Source organism: Uloborus diversus, unplaced genomic scaffold, assembly GCF_026930045.1.
Source record: "Uloborus diversus isolate 005 unplaced genomic scaffold, Udiv.v.3.1 scaffold_13, whole genome shotgun sequence".
NCBI classification, from domain to species: domain Eukaryota; kingdom Metazoa; phylum Arthropoda; class Arachnida; order Araneae; family Uloboridae; genus Uloborus; species Uloborus diversus.
In genome coordinates this window covers 5,560,735-5,588,694 of record NW_026557987.1, presented here as the reverse complement: position 1 = coordinate 5,588,694, position 27,960 = coordinate 5,560,735, and the positions used below count along the sequence as shown (strand labels likewise).

Genomic DNA, 27,960 nt, shown 5'->3' with positions numbered 1-27,960 from the left:
TGGTTAAAAAAAAAAAAAAAAAAAAAAAAGCGTCCCCATGCAATTTATTGCTAATAGAACATTATAACAGATTTTTAATGATTAATTCAGAATTCTTTGTTATTATTTAAAAATGTCAAAAAAAGGGGGAAGCGGGTGAAAATCGACATGTTCAATAGGTATTTTCTTTAAAAAATTTCAATTTAAGTCATTTCGTCAAATAATTTTTAAATTTTTGAGCTCAAGAAGCGAGAAGTTGTAAGGATGACCTGCAAAGTTAACCATTTTTCGGATTTTTTTTAACTTGCTTTATTTCTCTTTAACTCATAGGTACAAATTACAAATAAAATGAATATATATATATATATATATATATATATATATATATATATATATATATATATATATATATATATATTGCCACTGAAATGCTCGATCAAATACAAAATTGATAGTAAATGGATACTTGCAATCAGGGCTTTCTGATATATCGATAATATTATTATTCTTGTGCAAGCATTCTTTGCAGAAATAGAAAAAAAAAAGTCTAGGAGAAAAAACATAAAATTTGCTGTTAGTATATTTTATAAAAATTTTACTGTGGGGGCCCCTTTGTTGTGGAGGGCACCGAGGCAGTAGCCCCGCCTGCCTTCCCTTAAATCCGGCCCTGTGGCTTTTAAACGAATGCAAGTTTTACAGAAAAAAGAATAACTCATATGCATAGTTTTATTACATTATATACAAATAACAAAGTTTTTGATGGCGATTTTTTTTTTTCAGATTAATTTTGTTCCAATTGTTTTTCATCCCTGTGAAACGTGTTAAATATTACAGTATTTTTGTTTCACAGGATCGAATTTGCACAAACCATACTTATTTCACCAATTGGTGAAAACTCTTAGTTTCGAAAAATAACAAACTTCCGGTTTCGAAGTCGACTTTTTCGTCATTCACCAAAGTTTCGGAATCTGCATTTGTGTGCTTTGCCGACCTCACTCTGTCGTTGGTCCCTCATTTAATTTCCGTGCTTCCGCAGATTCTTTTTATTCTTCTGTGATTTTTCTTTCAAATCAAAACTCGTCATCGGAAGATTCAGCCAGCAACCTTGCCCTGTCGGATGGCCTGAGATTTTTCACGGAATCCTGAAATGAATGAATAAAATATGCTTGTTAGGAGAAAAGTTGTGAATAAAGTTTCCTTTTGGTATTGTTCTGTTATTCAGACAATCAAACATGACCTAAAGATAGTCTGCAATTGTGTTTCCGAAAGTTCAATTTCGATAAATTGCAGACGAATAGCCCTTCAAGCCTTTCCCTTGTGTTGGAGCTTGAATATATGAGGCAAAATTAAAAATTTGGACCAACCAGTACAAATGGTAGGTGAACATCTCTTCTGACTTGGAGCAAGGGATAGTATTAGTCATGGGCGTCCATATGGGGGGGGGGGGAGCAAGTAAGGGATCAAGCCCAACCCCCCTTTAGAAATTAGAACTTCCTTGCTTTTAGTACTTTTTACTTCCTTTTACAAAAAAGGAAGTATTGTATTCGCGAAACAATTTTCACCCAAAAATCGGCCTTCATTTCCATTTTGCTCACCCCCGAATAAATGTTGAGTTTTTTTTTCGACCCGACCACACGTGGATATATGCCTAGGAACGTACAGACACCCGAAATAACCATTTTGACGATCCCCGAGTTAATTACAACGCGTTTTCTCGTGACGTCTGTATATACGTATGTATGTGCGTATGTGCGTATGTGTGTCGCATAACTCAAGAACGGAATGTCCTAGAAAGTTGAAATTTGGTACTTAGACTCCTAGTGGGGTCTAGTTGTGCACCTGCCTTTTTGGTTGCATTCGTATGCTCCAAAGGGGGATCTTTTTCCCCTTTTTGGGGGGGAATCATTGTTAATTTCGATGTAAACTCAAGTGGTGTTATAGTTTGGCGAACACTTGGCGATATATCGCCAGTCTTTTGGTCGCCAAGTTTTGTGGCCAACTTGGCGACAAATTTGGCGATTTTTTAAATTTTTTTTTAATCTGGTTTCAATTTGGCCATTGTTGGTGATATTTATAGAGTAAACTATTGGATCATATTAAAACTGCCAACAATGAGAAAATGACATTAAATTGGAGTAAAAGGAAGTCATGTGATGCACACATCAGCTTGTTTCTTTCCAAAAATGCAAAAACATTTCTTCTCCAGTCATTAATGAATAAGTTATGAAAAATGTAAATTTTAATAGCTCTAAATTGCAACGAAATCGGTTTCCACGTGGAAAATATCTAGTTAAACCATGGGGGAAATATTAGAGCCTCCTGTACCCCCCTTAAAATGGTACCAGTAGCCCTAGTTGGTGCTACAGCATGATTTAGAAAAACTTTTCACTAAAAGCCTACCTAGGACCTTATCTTTAAACGAGTTTTACTCAAATCTTGGAAAATTTCTAAAGATTCCTTTGCTTTTCACTGCCTCATTTGTTAATTCCTTTTAAAAATAAGTTGATGACTTGCACTTATATTCAAGAGATTCGTTAAAAAAAATTATCGTTAAGTTTTAGAAGAAAAAAAAGGCAGCGGCGGATTTACAGTCTGTGCAAGGGGGTGGCGGTTGAAAACCGTAAAAGCCATTCCTCCCCCCAAACCCGTTACGTAGGGGAGCAGGGAGTCAATTTCCCCCTCTTTATCCTGTCTTTTAAATACTAATGCCCCCCTTTTGCCTCTCACGAACTTATCACCCCCTTGAAGTGTCAAATCTCCCCTTTAGGGGTTTCATCCCCAAGGTTGGAAACCACACCGCTCTAAGTCATAGCAATGTATAATTATACCAATATAGTGTAGTCCATGTAAGAAAAAAGTGAGAAGACACAGATAAAAACATAAAAATTATTAAAGTTCGAAAAAGGAGGAAGAGCCAAGCTTAGGTTCAGATTAAAAAGTAGGTAACGCTATCCATCCTCGACTACGCTAACTGTCTAAACTTAATTTAAAGCAAATTTGTATAATGTTCTTGATTGAAATTAGTAGCGATTGCTAGTAATTCCTTCAGTTCTATATTATTGGTTTTAGAAAATGACGGTCACGGAGGGGGCGGTCGCCCCCACCGCCCCCCTAGTATATCCGCCACTGAAAAAAGGTGTATTACTTAGAAACTTCATACTCAGAAATTTTTATAGAAAAAAAATGATAATGATAAAAAGTTTTGATTAAATCCACTGAGAATGTTTCTGAGGAAACGGAGCGTAAGAGAAGGAGGTTAAATTCTATCGTAAAGGGCCCCGAAAGAAAGTTGCATAGGGACCCATAAATCCTGTCGACTGACCCGAGCTTGAAAGTGTCGTGGGCTCTTATGTAAGACTAGTATTATAATGAAAACTAATAAATAGGTTAAAAGGGGGTAAAGTGTTACTGCTTATTCACATAATATTACTTCTCCGCAGATTTGATTAGATTAGTAACAATGCCTTATCCTTTGGCAGTCTACATCTGCTTCTAATATTCAATGCATAGCACAATATACTCTCCCCCCCCCCAGGGGCGGATTTATAGTCTATTCAAGGGGGTGGTGGTTGAAAACCGTAAAAGAGACCCCTTTGACCTGTCACGTAGGGGAGAGTTCATGGAGTCATTTGCTCCCCTCCCCCCTTTCTAGAACTTTGAAAAACTAATCTTTTTACACATATGAGCGTCATTTTTGCTATGCAAAATACGATGGTTTTATTTATTTATTTTTTTACAACGATAACATTTTGTCAGACATGGGGCTCATAGGAGTGAGTCCTCTACTCTGGTTTTATGCCGAAAATAAGTGAAAACATTGTAAAATAAGCTCCATGGAATAAAAGATAGGTTTTGATGATTTTGAACTATTCAAGTGGGAATACGCCCATGAGTCTTCCGGCTAGCTCCAAATTATCATGCTTTTGAACTTTACACCTCTCTAGTCCCTCAGAAGAGTGTTAATGGCTAATATAACACTCCCCTTAACTCAAAATAAAAATGAAGGCTATAAAACTGTCGAAAAAACTGAAAACAAATTGGGGGACACTTCCAAAAAGTGTCATATATAGGGGTAAACGGCAGTCGTATTTGGAATCAAAACGTCATTTTACATAACAATCAGCAAGAACTATGTCAGAAGCATTTTGAAGGTATTTTGGTAAGGGGGGGGGGATCATAGCACATAAAATTTAAATGCATAAATGTTTTCCTTGATAACAAGAGGCAGGAAAGATAACTAAGACTGTTAAGTTTTACTTGTCGCAAACGCAGATGGAAAATTAAAACCGCTTTTTAAAACTTTGCTTGCTAAAATAAATACAAGTATTTAATGTATTGACAAATTGATAATGGCCAGAGATAGTTCTTTTAAATCATTGAAAAAACTTTCTCTCTTCATATACCAGCAATGACATGGTTACCAGTCAGGTGAATAAAAGTTTAGAATTGTATTTAGAATTTAATGAAAAAAAAGAGAGTTATAATTCTCAAGTTCTATATAATTCGAAAGTTCGTAACAAATTTCATCATAAGCTTAAGCAGAAAAAATCGTTCTTTTAGCTGATGCCAATATTTTAAATGTAGCGGAATGTGGGGCAAAAAAAGTGAAATGGCTAAGATGAGTAAGCTTTTTCAAAATGTACGAATTGGAAATTGCTTTCGAAAATTACAGTACATAAAGAAGGAACATTGTATTTTATAATAAAACTTCTATTGAAACGTTTTTTATTTTTGGCAGTAATTTTGAGCCTTCATTAAAAAAAACTTTTTTTTTCATGGGACAAAGTGAAAAATTAAATATTTTTGTAACAAATATTTTCTATTTGATTATGAAAAGTATTTTTGATCAATTGAATCTGTAAAAATTTTGAATGAATAAATGAAAAGAAAATGGAACAATAAACGAATAATTAAATTAATTATTTGATTAATATAGGAAGATAAATAAATTAGTAAATAAAAGGGTGAATGAATGAATAAATATAGGTGAATTTTTCCCGCGGCTTCGCTCGCGTTAAGAAGTATTATTATTAATTAGGTATAGTTTTTGCGGCTTTACTTTTGTTTAGCGTGTGTAAAAAATTAGGGTTTACAAAACTTCTTTGTATACAATGTAGTAATATATAGCGTAAGTAGCATTTTTCATCATATCAGCAAAATATTCGCCAGGTGTTAAGTAGTTATCACAATTCCTGTCGTGGGTCATAATTGAAAACTTGCTCCAGTCCTTAACCACATATCTGACAATTTCTGAACGCACCTCTATTACTCTATCTTGTGTTCCGTACATTTAATAAGAGAGAGCACCGTCACCAACAATAGGGACGACAGTACATTCTTCAACTTCTCCATTAACGCTCAGATTTTCTTTGGCCATTTTAAAAAAGTCGAACCGTCAAAACCTATACTTAAACCAAACGAAAACAAAACAAATTGCCTGCATTATCATATGCTTTAATCTTCGGCGGTATTTTTTCCCTGACTTAAATAGACTACATGTGCAACTATTTTTGTTTAAATATTATCAGATAGGCGGCGCTAAATGCAGAGTAAATATTTCACCATTTCACTTTGCCTCACTGTTTCATTTTGCCCCACTATTTCACTTTGCCCCACATTCCCCTACAATATTTTAAATGTACGAGTAAGTTTTCACCACCAAAATTGCTAAAGAATTGTAAGTCAGTTTTCAGCCAGTAGTCATAAGTCCTTCTAAGACGAATCCTTGCAAAGATCGGCACATTTAGCCGAGAGAGAAAAAGAAAAGAGTTTGAGATGCACACTCACCGGCAGCGTCTTCCTCCGCATCCTCCTCCTCCTGCATCTCTTCCTCATGCACCTGCAGAGGGCGATGCTCACGATGAGGGTGGCTGCGAACACGATGCCCGCTCCGATCGGCAGCAGGATGCTCATGGTGTACGCATCGCCCTGGGGGGGGGAGAACATATCATTCATTAGAACAGTTAGTAATCCAACGTTGTGAAGCACAAAAATTTCAAAAATTATTGCAGACACGTGTTTCGGCGTTACAAGGAACACCTTTTTCAATGCTAAGAAATGTGAGCTTCTGGATGAAAAGTCATCCGAGAAAAGCAACATGGTGGAACAGGAGATAGTATAAATATCAAAAAATAGAAATTAGACAAAAACAAAAAAATTTCTTAGCATTGAAAAAGGTGTTCCTTGTAACACCGAAAAACGTGTTTGCAATAATTTTTGCGCTTCACAACGTTGGATTACTAACTGTTCTAATTTTCAGCACATTCATTATCATATCATTCATGTTTGTGAATGCATAAATGTACGAGCTTTGTTTGGAAAGAGTATCTGGCCTTATTATATTATTATGTTATTTATTTATCTATTTTTAGAAGAACCTGATGGATATGAGTTAAGCACGCTGACCTTGTTCCTAAGTGCGCATCCGTTAATTTTTAGCATCTGTCTCTGGCAAGCAGCGTTTGACTGAGATAGCTTGCAGTGCTGCCGTCGACTTTTTTTTCATTTCGAGAAAAATGACAGTACGGCTGAAGAGCAGCACTACATCATCACATTTTTCAAAAAACTGAGCGACAGCCAACTAGTAAACATTCGGAAGATGCAGCCGGCTTTCGGGAACGATTTGCAAGCAAATTTCTCGTGTTCGATTCATGCTCTTTTTTTTCCCCCTTGCCGCAAAAAAAAAAAAAAAAAAAAAAAAAAATTAATTTGAATTTTGTCATCTTGAATTCAAATCATGTTTTTCGCAATCACGAGTGTGTGTGTGTGTATGTAGGCGTGTGTGTTTGTGTGTACGGGTTATGTGTATGTGTGTGTAGGCATGTGTGTTTGTGTCTGTGTGCAGGCATGAGTGTGTGGGTAGTTGTGTGCATGTGTGTGGGGGGGGGGTATGTGTATGTAGGCATATGTGTTTGTGTCTGTGTGCAGGCTTGAGTGTGTGGGTAGTTGTGTGGATGTGTGTGTGGGGGTATGTGTATGTAGGCATATGTGTTTGTGTCTGTGTGCAGGCATGAGTGAGTGGGTAGTTGTGTGTATGTGTGTGTGTGTGTTTGTGTGTGTATGTGTTTGTGTATGTGTGTATGTGTGTGTGTGTTTGTGTGTAGGTGTATATATGAATATGTGTGTAGGTGTGTATGTATGCGTGTAAGTGTATACATACACGAGATTCGTTACACGAGATACGTTATTTCATTTATTAATTTTTTAGGGGGGGGGACTTGATGGATATGAGCTAAGCACGCAGCACGTGCTAACCTGCGTTCTAAACACAAAACTACAAGAACAAGAAAGAAGAGCATTAAAAAAATTTTCTCTGACAATTTGTTTTGATGAAAATACAGTGTGCACAACACAGCAAGCAGATTTTCTAGCAAACCCTCAAAACAAGAAGATATTAACAGAAGCAGTCACAACAAGTTTTGTTGCTGAAGTTAGTAACATGGGTTTTGCGGAAGATGACACCGACACTGTCATTGGCGACCAGGCAATTAATTATGTGCAAAGTATTAATACTACTGTGGGGTGAAACGTAGATCTACCTCCTCGTGGTGCCCCCTGGGCAACGCTTTTGCGGCAAAATGCTCTACAACTCCGGCACGAGTATTCCCAAACGCGGATCTTTAACGATTATGCAATGGAATGCAGGAGGCATGTCTCAGGCAAAAAAGACAGGAAATTCTCCACACTTTAAACACCTTTGATGTTGACGTTTTTGCTATCATGGAAGCCAATGTGCCATTGGAAATAAAATAAAAATTAATATTACTGTTGTTGGGGGGGGGGGGGGGGGGACTGATACACTGATTCCTTGATTTTACTTGTAGCCTTAGCTCCTCAGCATGACGCCACACTTTTCTTCTTCAAGACTTCATCTTCAGTGTCCAAAGTAGAGCAGCAAACTGCACTGCTTTTTGCTCATGCAATGACTGGTTGCCACACGACATCGGATTTCTATGGAATGTTATAAGCTGCCAACTTGATACGTTATTCAACTGAAGCTAATGCTCAGGCTGAGCTCTTCACAGAACAGAACATCACAAAAGAAATCCTTGCAGAAAGGGGAGAACAGTTTGTTCTAAGTATGTACAACTCCTCACAGTTCAAAACCCTAAATGAAACCAGATATTTTGTTTAAGCAATTAATTACAAAAATGTCCCTAAGTCAACTTTTTTGACTTAGCTAAACTTCTATCAACTTCAGATGCCATTCATCAACAATGTTTTAGGGTTTACCACCAAATTCAAACTTGGTTAGGCTTTAAACTTCTACCAGAATGCAAACTACTTCAAGCAACTGACTTATTCCTAAGCCCATGACGATTACCCCTGATCCAAGTGAATTTCTTCTCCTACTAATATCTTGCAATTGTAAAACATTGTGTATTGTAAACTGTAACTGTTGTAAAGCTGGGTTCGATTGTACGTCTATGTGCAGATACTGTAGTAAAATACATAGCAACAATATTTGGACCACGCCAACGAACTGTTATAGAAGACGACCCCTTATAAAAGAATAATTGTTGTTTATTAACTTGACTTTTTTTTTTTTTTTTGCTAAATGCAACCTGTTTTTCAGAATCCAGTTGTAACATTGTCCTCGAGTTGTAACATTTCGCAAAACAACGGGTCACACTGATCAGTTTCACGGGCTGGATGTGGAACATGGGCCGTAGGTTGGACACCACTTTTTTATAATATTGTAAGACGTGAAATAAAAAAGGAACGCCCCGGTATCATCATTGGTTTTCGAGCTGTAAACGTATAATCATAGTACTGCTCTTGCAATGTTTCGGACGGGGCGGAGGAATCAAGAGAGTTAGAGATGGGGCTTCGTTTTTTTTTAGTGTATACTTCGTACATTAACATCTTGAAAAAAAATCAGCTTTCTTCTAATTAGTTGTGACACGAAAAGCGTATAATCATAGTACTGCTCTTGCAATGTTTCGGTGTGTGTGGGGGGGGGGGGGATCAAGACGGGTGTGGCTTGGGGTTTTGTGTTTTTTTAGTGCATACTTTATGTGCTAACATCCTGCAAAAATTCAGCTTTTCCTAAATTAGTTGCGATAAATCCTATTTTTTACCTTCATTTACTGGACTGATAGTTGCGTTTGAAATGGGAAGATTGGGCGCCAGGAACATCGGGCGTCGAGCATTTTGGGCGCCGGGAACATTGGGCGCCGAGCATATTGGGTGCCGAGAACATTGGGCCCAATGTGCTCGGCGCCCAATATGCCCGGCGCCCAAAGTGCTCGGCGCCCAATGTTCCCGACGCCCAAAATGCTCGACGCCCAATATGTTCCCGGCACCCAGTTGACAGCTCCCAATCGACGACGTTCAATCTGCGGCGTCCAATCTTCCCAGACCGAGTTGCATTCGTACATTATTTATAGATAATTGATACATTTTAGAATACCAAAAAAACCCAAAATCTTTCCATCTGAATAAGATGTTTGTATTATGATCAAATAAAGACGCAATAATAAAGCTCAAAAGTCTCCTCCCGATAGTGGAAAAGTCGAATACCCCTTGAGCACCGCAGCCATTTTGAATCGGTCGTTTTGAGCTTGTAAAGTTGCTTAATTTGTTATTGGGGTACAGTCGCAAAGAAGCAAGCTTTCCGTTTGTATCCGAATGGAAGCTGCAGCGAGTGGACACGCTTTGTGTTGTTCAAAAACTACAAATTGCGAAAGAACTTACCATCCATTCCATAGTTTTCTGGAGAATGCTTTCTGAAATGAATAAATAAATTGTTAAGAGATTTCTGTAAGACAAAATTAAAAAAAAAATCAAATAATACGTTCATTATAAGATGAATATGAAATGCAGCTATAGCCTGCTACGGCCAGCGATCACCGGACGGGGGTGGAAAGGTAAGGTAAGTTGTCATACAATACACGGGCCCTCTTATACTTTATTAAGGGGTCCGGGACACAAAAATCGTCAAATTTTGCAATTTTTTTTTTTTTTTTATCATGTAAAAAATTACTTCGTGTTTTTCTGCTTAAGAGGAGGTTTGAATCTTGTTTCTATCTTAAATAGAACGAAAGATATAATTATTTTTGTTTCATGCACCTAACTAATGTGTACTTAACTTTAAAACTTAAAACGTGTTTTTCTCCAGGATGCAATTTTCCCCGATTTCTTGCATTCAAGCTCTTATAAGTCAGGAACCGATAAAGATAAAGAAATGAAACTTGGAGCATATATTTTTCAAACAGTTTACTTTAATTTTTATTCGGCGAATTTGAAAAAAAAAAAACGTTTACTGCAAAAATTATGATTTTTTTAAAAAAAAGTATCTTTGAATTTTTCGAAATTTTTCTTCAAATATTTTTTATTTTTTACAGAATTAATATTTTTAAAATCACCGAATAAAAATTAAAGCTTAGATATTTGCGCGTAATTTATTTTAAAAAAAATTGAAAATTGATCAAGAATATTTTAAGTTATAGCAATTTAAAGCAACCCCATTTTTTTAAACTAATTAAATTTAAATAAAAAATTTTTTTCATATTTATGTTATGATTTTGCTTATTAAATAAATGGTGAATCAGTGCAAAAAATTTCAAAAATCTAAAGCATATAATAAAAAAGTTTCAAAATGCTTCCCGGACTCCCATAAAATCGATAAAGTCCAGACACAACCGTGCTAATAAATAGTTTTAACCCGAACGTAAGTTCAATTCACAGACCGAAGCTCAATAACTCCTATCATTTTTTTCAATGTAATCTTCATTTGTAATATAAAATTCATTTCTTTAAAAAAGTTGTCACGTAACCCAAATTATATTCTCTTATACCCTCATTGATCATCGATATTACAGGTATCACTCGTACAACGCGGTTAATTCGTACCGTGTAATGTCGAAACTGGGTTATAAGTCTTTTTTTACGATACCCGTACCTTACATGTTTTTATAATACCTTATATCACCTTATTTGGTCACGTGATGCAATCCATTTCGGTTCATAGTGACCAAGGCCATTTTTAAAACTCGACAAACTTTTTTGAGCTATCACGATTGCTTATTGTTCTCACTTGACTGTTTTGATGTGCTATCATTTTATTTTCAAGCCCTCCGCAGCATCACCGTCGACCGGCTCCTCACGATGCTGCTCCTCCAGCGAAAGCTGTCTCCAGGTTGCATTCATATTCTACACACACGCGCATACATACACAACTACACACTCACGCACGCACACACACACACTAACACATACAAATACACATATACACAAACACATACACACACAAACACATACACACACAAACACATACACACACAAACACATACACACATTCAAACACATACACACACTCAAACACATACATACACACACGCATACATACAGACACCTACACATAAATACAGATACCTACACTTACAAACACCTACACACAACTACCCACACACTCATCGCACTCATGCCTGCACACAAACATAAACACATATGCCTACACACATATACACATTCCCCCCTCACACACATACACTCATGCACACAACTACATACACACTCATACCTGAACACAGACACAAACACCACATACACCACTACACACAAACACACATACCCCCCCCCACACACACACATAAACACACATGCCTACATACACACACACACACACTCGTGATTGCGAAAAACATAATTTGAATTCAAGAGGTCAAAATTCAAATTAATTAATTTTTTTAAGTATGTTTTATTTGTGTGTAAAACATTTAAATAGTTGTTCGATAAAAATGTTGAGCCAGTATACAGATAGTTTGAAAAGACAACTCAAATCGACAGCAAACAGATTCAAAGAGTTTTTATCCCCAAAAGAACTTTTTATGGAGAAGTGCAAATATGTTTATACTTAACTCCATGAATTGCACTTTCGATTATCTTTTTCTACCTGTGTAAAATATTTGTATTTAGTTCCGAAAAGGACATGGCGTCATGTTGCGCCCCTCCCCCCCCCCCGGTTTGCCATGATACCGTACAACGTACTCAAAAAAGAGAGGTGATATTACAAAGAAAAGGCGCGGGATAATTTATCGAAATGGTTCAAATAAAAATCTTAATTTTCTTTGACTTTTACACTTCGCAATCAGTCGAATCTTGGGGGGGGGGGGGGAAGAGCCCAAGTATTGTCTGACCACGGATTGTATGGAAAGACAAACATCCGTTTTACAGCCGGAAATGGACGAATCTATTATTTTTTAGCGATGCCAGCTTTTGCAGAAGCCAGAGTCTCATTCAAATGAGCGGAATACCGACATCAAATTTTTACTTTCCCCCTCATTCAGATAGATTCGTCTTATCTAGGCGTTTGAAAATTCCATACAATCCGTGGTCGGACAGTATTTATGTATTTTTTGTTACATTTCATATCTCGTATTAATTGTCACGAAAAAAGAAATTTGCTGATGTTACAACGAAAACAGGAAGAAATATTTTAGTTTAAAAGTTTTAGATCTATTTTCTGAAAAGTCAGGGATTATGTGCAGTACCCTTTATAACTAAAGGTCATAATAAGGTGCCGCCGATAGCGATACCTTATTTGCTTCATATGACGTCATTGCTCAATCAACGAATCAGCTCCTGGTAGCAAAAAAACATTTCTAATGATGGAATCAATGACAGACAGTCAGCAACGCGAGGATGTGTTCATTATATTATGCAGAACCGATGACGTGTACATAAAGCAACAAGGATTTCATCCCAGTTGCTCTTGATGTAAAATCAGCGTAATTAGAAAATCTGTATCATCTTTTGTTCTAAATCAGGTAGAACCTTCTTCCTCCTGGATTTGTGAGGGCATGCAAAGAATTAGTTTATTATTTCCAGTATTTTTTATGAAATACTAGTGGTACCCGCACGGCTTTGCCCGTAACAGAAAAAGGTCTTTTGGTTCGCCTGTATATTTACAAATAATGTGTGGTGAATTTTCTCGCCAATTGGCTTGTGCCCATGTTACGGTTCCACTTTATGATAATTTCGTAAATAATGTATGGTGAATTTTTCTCGCCAGTTGGCTTGTACCCATGTTACAGTTCCACGTTATGATAATTTCGTATCTTGCCAATTGGCTTGTGCCCATGTTACGGTTCCACGTTATGATAATTTCGTCATTTACTCGTCCATCTTATGATAATTTTGTTCTTAAAATTGGAATAGAAAAAGAAACACATCGAATTTTCGAAAAATCGCTTCGAGGTGCATACCCCCATGCTACAAACTAACTTTGTGCCAAATTTCATGAAAATCGGCCGAACGGTCTAGGCGCTTTCCGCGTCAAAGAGATCCATACATCCAGACATCCTCCGGACATCCAGACAGAGAGACTTTCAGCTTTATTATTAGTAAAGATAAAGGTCCTATTCCTATTCAGAGTCACAACTGACTACAACTGTATTTATGTCGAGGACTGCATACTAAGTGCCTTGCCTCCATTATTTTATATACCGATAGATGGCAGCACCATCACCGGATCAAACAGTTAATGAGAATTTAGAACTAGACCAGGAGCTAATAACTACCTGGTGCTAGCACCCCCAGAGGTATCGTTTCACTCGAAGGACATTGAGACCACGATCCTATTTAACGTCGCCCAGTCCCCTTTAATGACGACGGTGGGTCTTCGACCATCGAGGTTCGAACTCAGGACCCTCCGGCCCCGAATCCGACACTCTACCGATCGGGCTACCACGGCCCAAAGATAAAGGTAAAGAAGGATAAGAGGACGATGCCTATTTTGTTCTTTACGCAACGTCACCAAAACCATTGTTGCAGACTTCCAGCGAAAGTTATTGGCTGTACATGGCTGTTCACTGATTGGCTATTAAAGCGTAATTCGGATATCGTCCGCACGTCACGTTAGCCACGAGGGCTATTCACTTATCGGCCGTCCGTCCAGTTCATCCCGATTTTTTCCATCCGAAACAGGTTTTCTTTGCTGGTTGCCATGACAGCAGAGCAAGCCATCTCGGACGGGACCGCTTACGATCAGAAGAACCTTGATATCTGACGGCCGTCAAAAGTAGGACAGCATTTCATTGGTCTACGCCAAGCTGCGCGCTCTTCTTTCTGATGGGTGAATACAGTCACGTGATTGATGTACCACGACCGTATGTGAATGCTACTCTGCTTTCGTCGGCAGTCCGTCCCGTCAAAAAACTGGATGGACCGGACGGACGGCCGATGTATGAACTGCCCTTTTTAAGCGGACAGACGTACGTTTTCCGAAAGGGGAGAAGCATTCATATACTGCGAACGCCCGTAAAGCACACAACAAAACTCAACCAATAGAGATAATCTTGTGGAGAACAGTGAAATGTGACTCACAACTGGACGGACGTCAGATATCTAGCTTCTTGTCGCGTTGACAGGTTCTGTAGAATACGGCTTGTTGTTATGGCAACGCCGACTGAAAACGGATTTTAGGGAGGAAAAATCGTCGCTGACGTGACGAGCTGACGATACGTGAATGTTGCTTGAGAATGACGAACTTTCACAGTCATGATTCGTTGATTTGCGCTATGGAATCCCTTCTATTTTTGATATCGGTGGAAAGCTTATAGCAACGATCTGTTGCGACAACTGACTTTACAGAACTAGACAGTGCAAAAGTGAGGCAAACAGGGAGTCGATGACACGCAGATAAGTCACGTGAACATGCCAAAAAATGGCAATCGATACAAAGAGTCAGTGGAGTAAGCCTCAAGCTCTCTGGGTGCTCTTTTTTGACGTAACCGTTTGGTCGAAATCCAAAGGCATTGATCTCGCGATCCAGTATTTTTAAGTCTCTTGACAAACTAAGATGAAATCACGGCAGATCCATCTACACCCCCAAAAGGTCGATGACTGCGACTGCATTTTGTCGATCTAGGAAGATTGGGCTCCGGCCATATTGAGTGCAGGGAACATATTGGGCACCGGGAACATTGGGCGCTGGCAAAGCCCGATTAAGATACCAGGGGGCCCTAGGCCATATGCTTTTTCGGGGCCCCTGTGTAGTCAACCCTTACAATTTTAGACATTGGCGAAAATAGTTTTAGCTATTGGTTAAAAAAGGCCATTTGGGGGCTCATAAAGTTGGGGGCATTAGGCCAAGGCCTAGTTGGCCTATTCAGTAATCAGGCCCTGGGCGCTGGGAAAGTTGGGCGCCGTCGACTAGACGTATTTTTTTGGCACCGAAAATGTTGAACAGCGCCCAAAACCTGGGCGCCCAATCCCCATCCCCGGCGCCCAATGTTCCCTGCGCCCAATATGCCCGGCGCTCAATGTTCCCTGCGCCCAATATGCCGGCGCCCAATGTTCCCCGCGCCCAATATGCTCGGCGTCCAATGTTCCCGGCGCCCAATGTTCCCAGTGTCCAATGTTCCCTGCGCCCAATATGCCGGCGCCCAATGTTCCCTGCGCCCAATATGCCCGGCACCCAATGTTCCCTGCGCCCAATATGCCGGCGCCCAATATGCCGGCGCCCAATATGCCCGGCACCCAATGTTCCCTGCGCTCAATATGCCGGCGCCCAATGTTCCCTGCGCCCAATATACTCGGCACCCAATGTTCCCGGCGCCCAACGTTCCCACTGCCCAATATGCCGGCGCCCAATATGCCCGGCACCCAATGTTCCCTGCGCCCAGTATGCCCGGCGCCCAATTTTCCCTGCGCCCAATGTTCTCTTCGCCCAATATGCCCGGCGCCCAATGTTCCCAGCGCCCCATATGCGCGACACCAAATATGTTCCCGGCGCCCAATTTTCCCATTTCGGCATTAGGTTGCCGTCGCTGTCTAATGGAATCTGCCATATAGGAACGGGTGACGAAAACTTACTTGGCAAGGGGTTCAGTCCCTTATGTGGTCCCAAGACCACGTCGTCCCCTTCCTCCTCCCTCAGCGAAGTCACCTCTTCCCCGGGTTCCTTTAATTCCGAGCTCGACGATGACGTCACGAAGGAGTTCGTCATGACGTCAACGGCGCTGGAGGCTTCGCTGGGGAAGGAGGATTCGCTCGAAGAGGCGTTGTTGACGAACTCCGGGAGGGTCAGCATCTTCTTGACGGTGGACTCGCTCGCCTCGGATTGGTTCGATGAAGGGAGGATCGGCTCCTGGAAGTGGGAGGAAAAAATGAGGAACGGAATCGGGGGAAATAAGGTTGCTTTAACACTTTCAGGGGCAGTGGTCGCGCTGTGAAACCACCAATTTATAAATTTTTTTCTCTCTTTTTTCCGAATGTTTTGAATCAAGATCGCTTGAGTCCTCTTCTTTTGAGTTCAATGAACAAAATGAGATGGCAGAATAACAAAAAATATTTTCGTAGGCTCAATTTCTTGTCCAAATCATCAAATTTTCAATTTTTCGTTTACCCCAAAATTGGAATTTTGTTTCAGATTTTAAAATTTTTAATTAGCGCTGAAAGATTGAATCATTTTTCTTGATTTTACCTGAGGTACTCAATCATATTGTTCTAAATGATTCAAATTCATTTTTACATGTGTTAAACATGTTTTTGTCCTTCCCCAGGTGGGGGGGGGGGGCTGAACTAATGGGGACACCACCCCCAGCGAAAAAAATTGCCAAAAAAATTTTTTTAACTGAAAAATCTATGTTTAGATGATCAAATAAACCTACTTGTGGTGATTTTTTTTTTTTTTTTTTTTTTTCATATTTCTCAAAAATTGATGATGCGCCCTTGAAAGGGTTAAAGATATCAAAAACAGGCATTTTTACGGCATTTTTACATTTTTAGCCAACAGTAAGAAGTTATTGCCGAACATTGAACATTCAGTGATGAGGAATTACATAATTAAACAATTTTAAAGTACTCTTTCTTTTTAAATTAAATTTACTCGGAAAATCTTAAGTATCACTCCTCAAAATGACGTGTATTATTCCTTATAATAACCCAATAAACATCAACCAACAAAAGTGAAACTAAAAATCAATTGTTTTGCTATTCAATAAATTTAATGCTATCTTTTAATGAAGACATACATCGTAATGAAATTAATCTCTTGGTCGCAGTGGACAAATCTTATAAGCAGTCTGATTTGTGAAAATTATCGTCTGTTATCAAAAATCAGTATTGGTTATTTGCAACTCCAGAGCTCGAATACGCTACCTTGCGGTGATTAACAATACTAAAGAAAAAGGTAAAACGTTACATTCCACGTGTTTTCTTTGATGTAAATTACAGGTTTTAGGCAGTTTATGGTGTAATGTGATTTCAGAAGAATGGAAAGGAAAGCTTCCCACAAACACGATGAAAAATGACTGTCATTCACTAAGCGTTAAAGCAAGTTATAAGTTACGGCATTTGTTTGTTTTACCTACTCATCCGCCATTAGAAAGTAGCTGCAGCGCCCCCTATAGTTTATTGGAGTTGCGAATAAAGAAAAATGAAAATTAAAAAAGAAGGAAACGCGAAATAAGATGGTTCTTTTTTTAAAAAAATTTATCATCTGCTGGTGTGAAATTCTATTTTAATTTTGTAAACATGTTTTGGCAACTGGTATTACTATTGATTTTTAGAATCTGAGAGGAAGTGAATGTTTTAAAAGTTTGAGAGTTTTCATTCTTAGAGAGGAAAAAATAATGACTTATTGTAATGTCCTATTTGTGATGAATATTTATCTGTGCATCGTTTTAATAAAGTTGTGCTTTACAATCTTGAGAGTTATAACAAGACGTTAAAGGTCCCATTAAACTGTAACAGAATTTGATCGAGTCGAATATGATCAATTGTGTCTACCAATAGCGCAGCCAGAGTTACTTTGCCTCACCCAGTAGGAAATTTCTTGCTACGTTACAAGTAGAAAGAATTCGATCAAATCGAACACAATCGAGTCGAATATTCTCAGAACAGATTTTATGAGTAATGTTGGAAGATACATTTTAACAGGATTTAAACCACGAAAGTTTGGGGTTTATTCAACTCTAACTGAATTCGATCGAATCGACTGCGATCCATTGTATCTACCAATTATGCAGCAAATAATTTTCTTTGCTCCACCCAGAAGGAAAGTTTTCGCTACGCTACTGGTGGCTAGAATTCGATGGAACTGAATGCGCTCAATTGTATCCACCAATCATGGAGCGAGGAATTTTCTTTGCGCTACCCAGAAGGAAATTTCTCGCTACGCTACTGGTGAATAGAATTCGATCGAATCGAATGCGATCAATTGTATCTACCAATCACGCAGCAAGCATTTTTCTTTGCTCCTCCCAGAAGGAAATTCCTCGCTACGCTATTGCTGGATAGAATTCGATCGAATCGAATGCGATCAATTGTATCCAGCAATCATGCAACAAGTAATTTTCTTTGCTCCTCCCAGAAGGAAATTTCTCGCTACACTACTAATGGATAGAATTCGATCGAATAGAATGCGATCAATTGTATCCACCAATCATGCAACAAGGGATTTTCTTTGCTCCACCCAGAAGGAAATTTCTCGCTACGTAACTGGCGGATAGAATTCGACTGAATCGATCAAATCGAGTCGAATAAGTCCCTTTACCTGGAGGGGCAGGAAGCTGAGCGACTCGTTGTCGACGTCTTTCTCTACGTCATCGTCGACAACGAAGGCGTCTTCATACGTCTCGCTCGACGCACGTGTCTCCAGCAGAGATTCGGTGATGGAAGACTCGCCGTTGGTGACGTTGGGGCGGAAGCTGTTCAGGATCTGTTCGTAGTCTATGCTGTGACCGGCGGGGAGGAGGGTCAGGGTGACCATGGAAACGAGGAACAGCGTGGCGGCCTTCATGATCTCGGCAGGTTGTTGTCGGGAGGATGGCTCTCACTCGGATATGAGCTGGAAAACGAAAACCAACAATGAGTGAAGACTACATGAAACTTAGCTACAGCTTGGTTACGTCATCTAGAGATTGCAGTTTCGTCCTTGGACTCAGGGGTGGCCACAAGGGGGATGGGGTTATGGTGCAGGTTGTGTCAGGTGAGGATCTTTTAATTTTTATTTATTTGAATTTATTTATTGATTTATTTTTAATTTAAACTGTTTGAGTTACTTTATTTTTATTTTCTTGAGCAATCACGATTGCTCATTGCTTTCATTTGACTGTTTTGAATTCCTATCATTTTATTTTCCCACCAGCACCCTCTGCCAGCACCACCGTCGACCGGCTCCTCACGATGCTGCTCCTCTAGCGAAAACCGTCTCCAGGTTGCATCCATATGCTATACACACACACGCACACATACACATACACACACGACACACATGCATACATACAGACACCCACACATACACACACAAAAACATACATACACACAACTACCCACACATTCATTCCTGCACACAAACACAAACGCCGAAACACACACATTCATACACACAACTACACATACACTTATGAGAGCACACAGACACAAACGCACATGCCTACACGCACATACACATATCCCCTACACACAAACACACATACCCTAACACACAAACACACATACCCTAACACACAAACACACACGCCTACATACAGACACTCGTGATTGCGAAAAACATAATTTTAATTCAAGATGTCAAAATTCAATTTTTTTTTAAATTTTAATTTCATTTTATTTGTTTCATTATTTTGTGTGTGTGTGTGTGTTATTGGTGTAGTACAGAACTTTTTTAACAAAATAATAATAACAGTACATGAAATACACCGCCAGCTCAGTCAATTCCAGCCGAGGACTGCAGTTTCGTGCTTATTAGCACTCATCAGCCCGGCATAGGAAAGTGACTGAGCTGGAGGTGGAAAACCTCTTAAGGAAGCCAATAGTGCAAACAAACTGGTAGATAATACAGAATTAGCACTGTCCAGACGAGTGACCGAGGCAATGGTTCGTATATATTTCATGTATTTATTTCATTCGAAATATATTTCACGTATTCCTACCTAAGCCCTGGCTATAGGGCGGTAACTTACTGAAAATAATAACAGTAATAAAAAAATATATATATATATATATTACATATTTACATATACAAGTATTATTTAATATATATATATATATATATATATATATATATATATATATATATATATATATATATATATATATATATATATATATATATATATAAAATGGTACAAAATAAAAAAAATGCAAAATGGTTGAGAAATATAGGGGGGAGGGGATTGGCAACCCTGCTTGAAATCGTCGGTCTAGAATAGTCAATAACAAAGCTGGAGGCGGATGCAGTCTCGTTGAAGCTGAGAGTGCCAACAAACTGGTAGCTAAAGTGAACTTAGCACACCAGCGATAGTCAGCAACCATGGTGTGGTTCAATCTGTCAATTAAAAGCACAGCTTGGTTATGAAGAAGTAAGTTACCGCCCTTAAGCCTTGGCTGAGGCAGAATTACCCGCAATATGTCACTGATAATTCCATAATGAGGGCGAAACTGCAGTCTCTGGATAGCATAAGCTGGGCTATAGGTATATTGCTTGCAGTTCTGCCTTAGCCCTGGCTTAAGAGCGGTAACTTAATGCTTAATGAGTCAAGAATAGAAACAGCATTATCCGAGGCAGCGATTGGGATTGAAAAGTAGGAGGGGGGGGGAATCAACAAAAAGCCATCTGATTTTTAGCTGCAGCAAATAAATAAATAGGGAGGCGGCAAAGGGTTTATACTCAATGCAAGTTTGGTCGAAGAACATCAAAAACCACGCCCACTTAGAAGTAAAAGCATTTGTTTGTCAAAGTCAGGTGGGGAATTGATTCCCCTAAATGACGGACCTGCACTTGGGTATATGCCTCTGCTGCTGGTAGTGCTGCCTGTAGGCCTGTAGCCATGCACCCGCAATGGGGAAAAAAAAGATGTACTATTGTAACTCTACAGTACTTACAAGCACGGGCGGCATTTCAGCACTTCTTTTGGGGGGTCGAGTCGAGACCCACGTGATAACAGGCCAGACAACTCCCCTCCCCCCCCGCTTCGTTACGCCACCAGTAGTCGATCTTTGAACTTGGCGCGAAACTTAAAAACAGTGCAGTTTACCAGTAGTGTTGCTTGCTCTGGTTGATATAGATGAAATAGGAAATATGTAACTTCGGATGCACATTTTTGAATACAATTCTGTTGGATTTATCTCTTCCTTCCCACGTACCGGAATGTAGAGGCAATTAAAAAATATATGTATAATATAAGTCTTAAGTATCTGCTGAGTGAAAAGTGAGTCAGCGAGTTCCGCTGCCGAACAACCTGCATGTAAAGCAAAAAGCTGGACGCCTCATGGAATAAATTTTAAAGTTCGGAGGTAAGTACTCTTTTCTCAGATAAACAAATTTACATTTTATGCAGTTAAGATTTCTTAAGTTTTCCTCCATTACACAAACAATTGTCAGTTTCCTTTCCGATATCTTTGTCTGTAATTTGTAATTTCAGCATACTGCTTTAATATTTGAAACGGTTAACTTGCAACTTTTTATTTCTTTATTTTTTCAACTTTGAACACGCATTTATTCGAAATGGATTTTCCAAACTAACAATATACATATGTCAAAATTTTCTGCGAATATACTTGTTGCTATCAGAAGCGCAACTTGGTGTTGATATTCAGTAAAAATGTAAACAAGTTTATTGAAACAGGCTTTTAACTGAACTAATCTTATATTTTCGGTTTCGATTAAATTGTTTTATACGCTAGCATGTGTTATTTTGATCAAAAAACATTCCTTGATGGGTTTCCGTAGTTCTGAGATAAAAGATTAGATTTGAACGCCGGAGGTCGTGGGTTCGATACTTAAACATTTCCCCCCAACTACGCCCCTGCAATGTTATTCAAACAAGCTGGTTCTGTGCGTAAATTAAAAAATATATATATGGTTTTTTTTTTCACTGTTGTCTTTAGGTTTTATGATATTTATGCACACATTGTGGTTAAGTTAACGGTATTCATAATTTCTGGGCTTGCGAAAGATTAATTTTGAGCAGTGGATACACAACGTGTTTTTGCCAAATGCTCTATGCTTGTTTGTTTATGCTTAAAAAGGGCAAAATGTCTTGAACTACATATTTTTTGAACTCCTTGGGTTTTCTGTTAATAAGCTTTCAGGAACTCTGAAACTGTAACATAAATTGAATTAAAGGGCTGTCTATAAAGTATGTTACAAGCTTTTGAACAAATCCCCCCCCCCCCTCCTCCTTGTTACATGTAACGCTGTTCAACATGAGCATATTGTTATAAACAACGCGTGATGTCACACTTCTTGTTATCTCCTCCCTTCCCCCTGTCACAAAACTGTCACATTGATTTCCTAAAAGAGCATACTTAGCAAAATGTTGATCTAAATTTAACATATATGAGGTTTTAAGTATTAAAGAAAGTTGTTAAAATGGTCATTCTATGAAAAGTTTTTTGAAAAATATTACTTTGTCATCAATTAATGCTTTTTAAAATAATTTTTCAAAAGCCTAAAATGATGAACAATTAAAGGCCCCCCCCCCCCCCCCCACACACAAGAATCATTAGCAGCAGAAAAAGCTAAAAATGGGAAAGTAGCCGAATTCCAAAAAAAAGGCTGTTTAGACATTGAATACATTTTTTGATATACAACATACAGTATTCATGATGTATCATTCATTCTTTAATTAACGTTTTTCAAGTTGAATTCCTGTGTAATTTTTCGAGAGTGCCCACCGAAGGGGGGGGGGTCGGAATCATAGTCTCATAGTAATTATAGCTTTTCAACGGCTATAGTTATAAATAACTGTGCCCTTGAAATTTTAAGGGAGATGGAGATGTTTTTTTTTTTTTTTTTGAAGGTTTCATAATTGAAGGGGGTAGGGCACCGTCTACTTTGGGGATGGCACCCAAGCATTCACGTCTTTTTAAAAGCATAAATTTGCTCAGCTAAGTTAACATTAATAATCTGGTATTATGTACTTTAATTTGATGTTATGTCTTTGAAACATATTGCAGTCCTGTTTCCCGTTTACTTAAGTAAAAATGTTTATTTATTTTTTAAAATTTCATTTAATTCTTATTCAAATACAATAGTAATATTATTTTTTGTTTTGATGTAATTGTAAAATGAAAGTTCATTTATTTATTTGAATACTTCTTAAGACTTAATGTTTCAATACAATATACGAGTACTTAAAATGCGATTAGTTAAAAAACAATTTCTAATGAAAAATAAAACTGTGTTTATTTATCACTTTGTTTTAACATGATTGTAAAATAAAATCGTGTTTAGTTATTTGAATACTTTGTAAGACTATGATTTAAGCTCAGTGTATTTTTTAATGTATGATTATCGGTTCCTTTTTATGTTTTCAAATGAAAAAGTAGAACTTGTAATGCTACTTGAATAACAGAAGACAATAATAAATAAACCAAATAGTTTTATTTAACCAAAATATTAATCGAAGTGCTCCCTTCCCAATATCATTGTGGATCGACAAACGATGACGTCATTTGCTAGTTGGATGGCCTTTTTATCTCGAAGGCCTCGGTCGAGTTTCTTAAACATGAGTTTCCTCGTATGGTAAAAAACACATACTGGTTAAAGGGAGGTGGTCATTAAACTGGTCTAATATTAAACAAAAATAGTGTTTAAAAACATGATAACTTATTAAAAAATGAATTAAAATTTAAGACATAATTTTCATTCATTTTATATAAAACACCCTACATAAGACATCTTTGAAATAACGGAAAATACTTGCTCGTGTCTGTAAATGTGTCGAGTTTCATCAACTATTACTGAAAACTAGAGAGATTTTTGAAAATGGGCATTGGTTTGCAATTTACAAAAGTTGAATTTACCCATTTTTTATCATTCTCCTCAAAAAATGTGGGGGTGCGACCGCCCCCTCTCGCTCCTCCTATTTGCCGCCCTGCTTACAAAGGGGGTCCAGGCCCGCCATTCCCAATTTTTCTTGGAGAGGGGAAGCAAAGGGTGTATACTCAATGCAAATTTTATCGAAAAACAAAAACTTCGCACACTTATGAGTAAAAATAGTACTTTTTCAAAGTCAGTGGGGTGTGGGTTGACCCCCTGTAGATGACGGGGGTGCTGGCCCCCTGCAGATGAGCCCTGCTTGAAACTATAAAAAGTAAACATTCTATGGCACTCCCGCCGCGTTGATTGGGTGGAGGGGGGTTTGCAATTCTCAAGTCGGAGGTTCTATGCCCGAGAGATATTGCGAACGTGACCCACTTTCTAACCACATTTCCATTGCACAGTAAGCAACATTTTATTTACCTGTTTAGAGAGATAAGACATTCCTATGTCCACATCGTATTTCAACCGCGGAAGAAAAGAGAAGCAACAGCTGCTGCAGCGGTACCTCTTCCACAACCTCGACTGGCATTTTTTGATTGTTTATCTCTACTTTTACATCCGATCTGCCGGAAGTCAAAACCCGCTTGCTTCCTCCTGCAACGTCACTTGCTTCACATTTTTCGTTCGAATCTTCTCAAAAGTTCCTTGCACTTTTGTTTTATCTTCAAAAAGAATGAATGGCACAGGGTTCGAAATGAGGATTCAAAAGTTAAACGCCATTGGCAACAAGCCTTTTTCTTTTAGTTGCCGAAATGTTCTGTTTAGACGTAATTTTAAACTGGGCTATCAGCAAATTTTTAGTTTGTCCCTAGGGAGAAAAGGTACCTACGTTCTAAAAAAAAAATCGAAATGGGCTCAACATATTTACTTTTAAAGATTCAATAAAACTAAGTATGCTCTAAGAAGTCAGGGGCGGAAGTTTTTATGGTGGGGGAGTGGTTTTGAGGGGTTTTTTTCAAATTTCTGGAGGGGGCTCTTGCTTTTTTTGGGGAGGGGGTTCGCGAAAGTTAGGGGGGTGCGCTTCTGCCCTTGGGGGGCACACCTGAAGAAGTGGTAGTTATCAGTAATCGGCCACTTTGCCGATCATTTGTAATCTGCCAATTTCAACCGCTGACTCGACTGATTTTTTTTTTTTTTTTTTTGAAACTAGAATTCTTTTGCAAGAACAAGATAGGATGCTGACTGAATTTATTACACCTAATCAATAGTTTTGAGCTCTAGCAGTCGTTCCCCCATTCGATTCTAAATTTACAAATGATTATGGTAGGGGTGCAAAAAGCATATTCATATTTTTTTAGAGCAAAATGTAAATGTATAAAAAAGAAATCCAAATGAAAAAAAAGAACTTTTAAGGGGGGAAAAGGGTACCAAATTCTGGAAAAAAAACTGACTTTTGGGGACATGAACATAAGAAAGGGACTTTTGGGGTCACAGGGACCCATTGGGAGCTCTACTATGCACGCAAAGTCAGAATCTGACTGATATGAACCAAAGAAGCAGGTGACAAAATAATGGCAAACTCACACAACCATTTCACTCAACAGCTTGGTTTTTAGGATAGTTTTAAAGTAGTTATTGACATTGTAGCTGTATTATAGTGTGGTTCCAATACGTTGAGCTGTGACCTTGAACATACTTACCTCTTTTTGGGGAGTTCAGTGAAAAAGGGACGCGTTATGGGCGCGGATTTGGGTTGGAATACTTTTGCGAAACTACTAATGAAAGTCACTCAACTCAACTCAAACCACAATCAAGAAGAAAAACACGTTACCCCGCAGCAGACATTGGAAGAAAGCATCGTTTAGCCCCAAAATGGCGGAGGTGAACGTCTCGCTACTTATTCTACTATGATTCAGGGCTTTACTGTGTACAACTGCAGGTCTGTCATTTTAAGAACTTTTACTTAATGGGGTCGTTTCCAAAATTTTGAAATATTTTTTTTCTGACAGAACTTGCTTAACATAGGATCTGACCAATTTTAAATAATTTGACAAAGATTAAAATATATTTTTTTATTATATATATTATTTATTATTTGATTAAAATACATTTTTTTAATATTTAAAAAAATATTTTTTAATCGGTGCGTTGATTCAATTTCATTTTTTACGCTTCTGCGCATGACATCACAAGTGATGAAATGCCATTCACTGATGCCATTAGCTTGGAGCGCAATATTTAATTTGCTTCTGAATTATCATAACTCGGAAACACGGTAAACAGCGCGCGTCAGTGTTCAGTGCGCCAGCGAAATATTCTGCACTTTTCCAAGTAAAATGTGGCATTCCATGGGGGTCAGGAGAGTATCTAGGAATTTATAGCGGGAGGAGTTCAAGCCAAAGCTATGAGAACTTTCCAAGTTTAAATATGAAAATACTAGCAAAAATACCTGGCGTTGCCTGGGTCAGAAATAAATGTAAGAAACAATCGCTACCATTTTTCGTTTTCTGTTTTGACTGAAAGAACTCAAAGCATATCATTTTGACGTGATTAAAAATCGAGCTTCTCCCTTACCCATAAGAGTAAAATAGCAATAAGTATAAATAACGAACGAATATTCATTTAGAAACGAAAGCACGAATTTAAGCATATAAAAATTTGAAGAATTTCTAAAATATGAACTAACAAAAACAAAGATCACTGAAAAATCCCGTGCGCTTTATTTAATTAAATAGTACACACTCAAAAGAAAAAAAAAAGCCCTCTACTATGTTTCTTTAAGGATGCAAAAAGTAGAGTTTCCAAATGTTTAAACGAATATAAACTCATGTCTGCTCTGGAGAAACCGTGATTCAAAATTTTCATTATGATTACTTTTATTATTGCTGTTGTAAGGCAACGAATTTTCGAAACAAAAGGTTTAATCTTTAATCATTTGATGTGAAAATGACATGACATTTACTGTTTTCGATCACGACGTTCTTAAACAAAGTTTTTTAGCGATAAATTATAGCCTAAGTTGTTCCCGCATATGTAGCTATCTATGGTGAAAAAATGGTTAAAATCCCTCCAGTAGTTTTGAAGTTTACCCCGGACATCCGGACAGAGATTAGCCCTTTATGTATAAAGATTAAAATTCTTAATCACGCTGCCGGAAGAACCTGATTTCCTCCGTCCCCCCACCTCCTTAAATATCCCCTCGAGTTTCGTGTTTTTTTCCATGATGAATAGTTTCTCATTCTGATGGATCTCATTTCGTTTCTGAGCTTTGGCCGTGATATACGCGCGGTCGAAAGGCTCCCCTCTTTTACAATCTTATTTTTCGGCCCTCGCTTGATAAGATTACTAAATGAGTCTTCAAGAGTGGTAAATCAATCCCGCGAACAGCCACCGACTTGTCTTATCAGCAGGTCGAATCTTTTTTTTTTTTTTTTAAAGACTCTACTGTTAAAGGGAAGGAAGCATTCCAAACGTACAATTCAAAAAAATATATCGATTGATAGCCACAGCCAGGTCCTGATTAACACAAGTGCCAACTGGGCCTAGGCACAGTGGTTCCTAGCAGTGGCGTAGTGAGAAAAAATCCTTGGGCGGGGGGGGGGGGGTAATTTTTTCAGAAGTTTAAAGTATATATATATATATATATTACTCTTTATCAATTTAACAACAAAGGACATTATAAACGAATTTCTTCTTTGAAAATTCCTTGATCAATACTGCCGTCATAAGAAAGAAAGCCCTGTCTCCAAGAGAAAAAATGTTGCGCAAAACAGAAAGACATAAGCTTTTTACCGTCATAAAAGCTATTATATTAAATAAAAATCTTTTAGCTCATAAACAAAACCCTTCAAGTTTTGACTGAAAAATGATTTTTTGGGGTTCACGGGCGAGGGGGGGGGGGTTGACCCTCTATTCCCCCCATGGCTACGCCACTGGTTCCTAGGGGTTTAGGACCCTTTTTTTCTTCAAAGTTTCATAATATATGTTCAAGGGAGCTGGCAAATTCATATGCAGGGAGTGAACCAGAAAAAAAAAACTAGTTTATTTATTTATTTCTTCTTTTTCTTTCATTTTCGTTTATTTTTCAATACTTTTTTTGAGCAATCACGATTGCTTATTGCTTTCATTTGAGCGTCTTTGATGTCCGGTTCCTTTTCCAGAATGGACCAGGGGCCTCTGCAGCACCGCCGTCCACCGGAGGACGGAGCTGCTCCTCTGGTCCTAGCCTCCACTAGCAGCACTATCCATCCGAATCCCCTCTT

At 38.3% G+C, this 27,960-nt stretch overlaps 1 protein-coding gene across 1 annotated transcript; it reads right to left on the bottom strand.

Annotated features, from left to right (window-relative positions):
• Positions 1-424: 424 nt before the first annotated feature.
• LOC129232604 (uncharacterized) lies at positions 425-18,775 on the bottom strand (the record flags this gene model as incomplete). Its single annotated transcript, XM_054866740.1, is given in 5 exon segments — positions 425-1,121; positions 5,767-5,907; positions 9,676-9,707; positions 15,799-16,072; positions 18,482-18,775. Coding segments are annotated over 5 exon segments (765 nt in total). The 3' UTR covers positions 425-1,049.
• Positions 18,776-27,960: the final 9,185 nt, after the last annotated feature.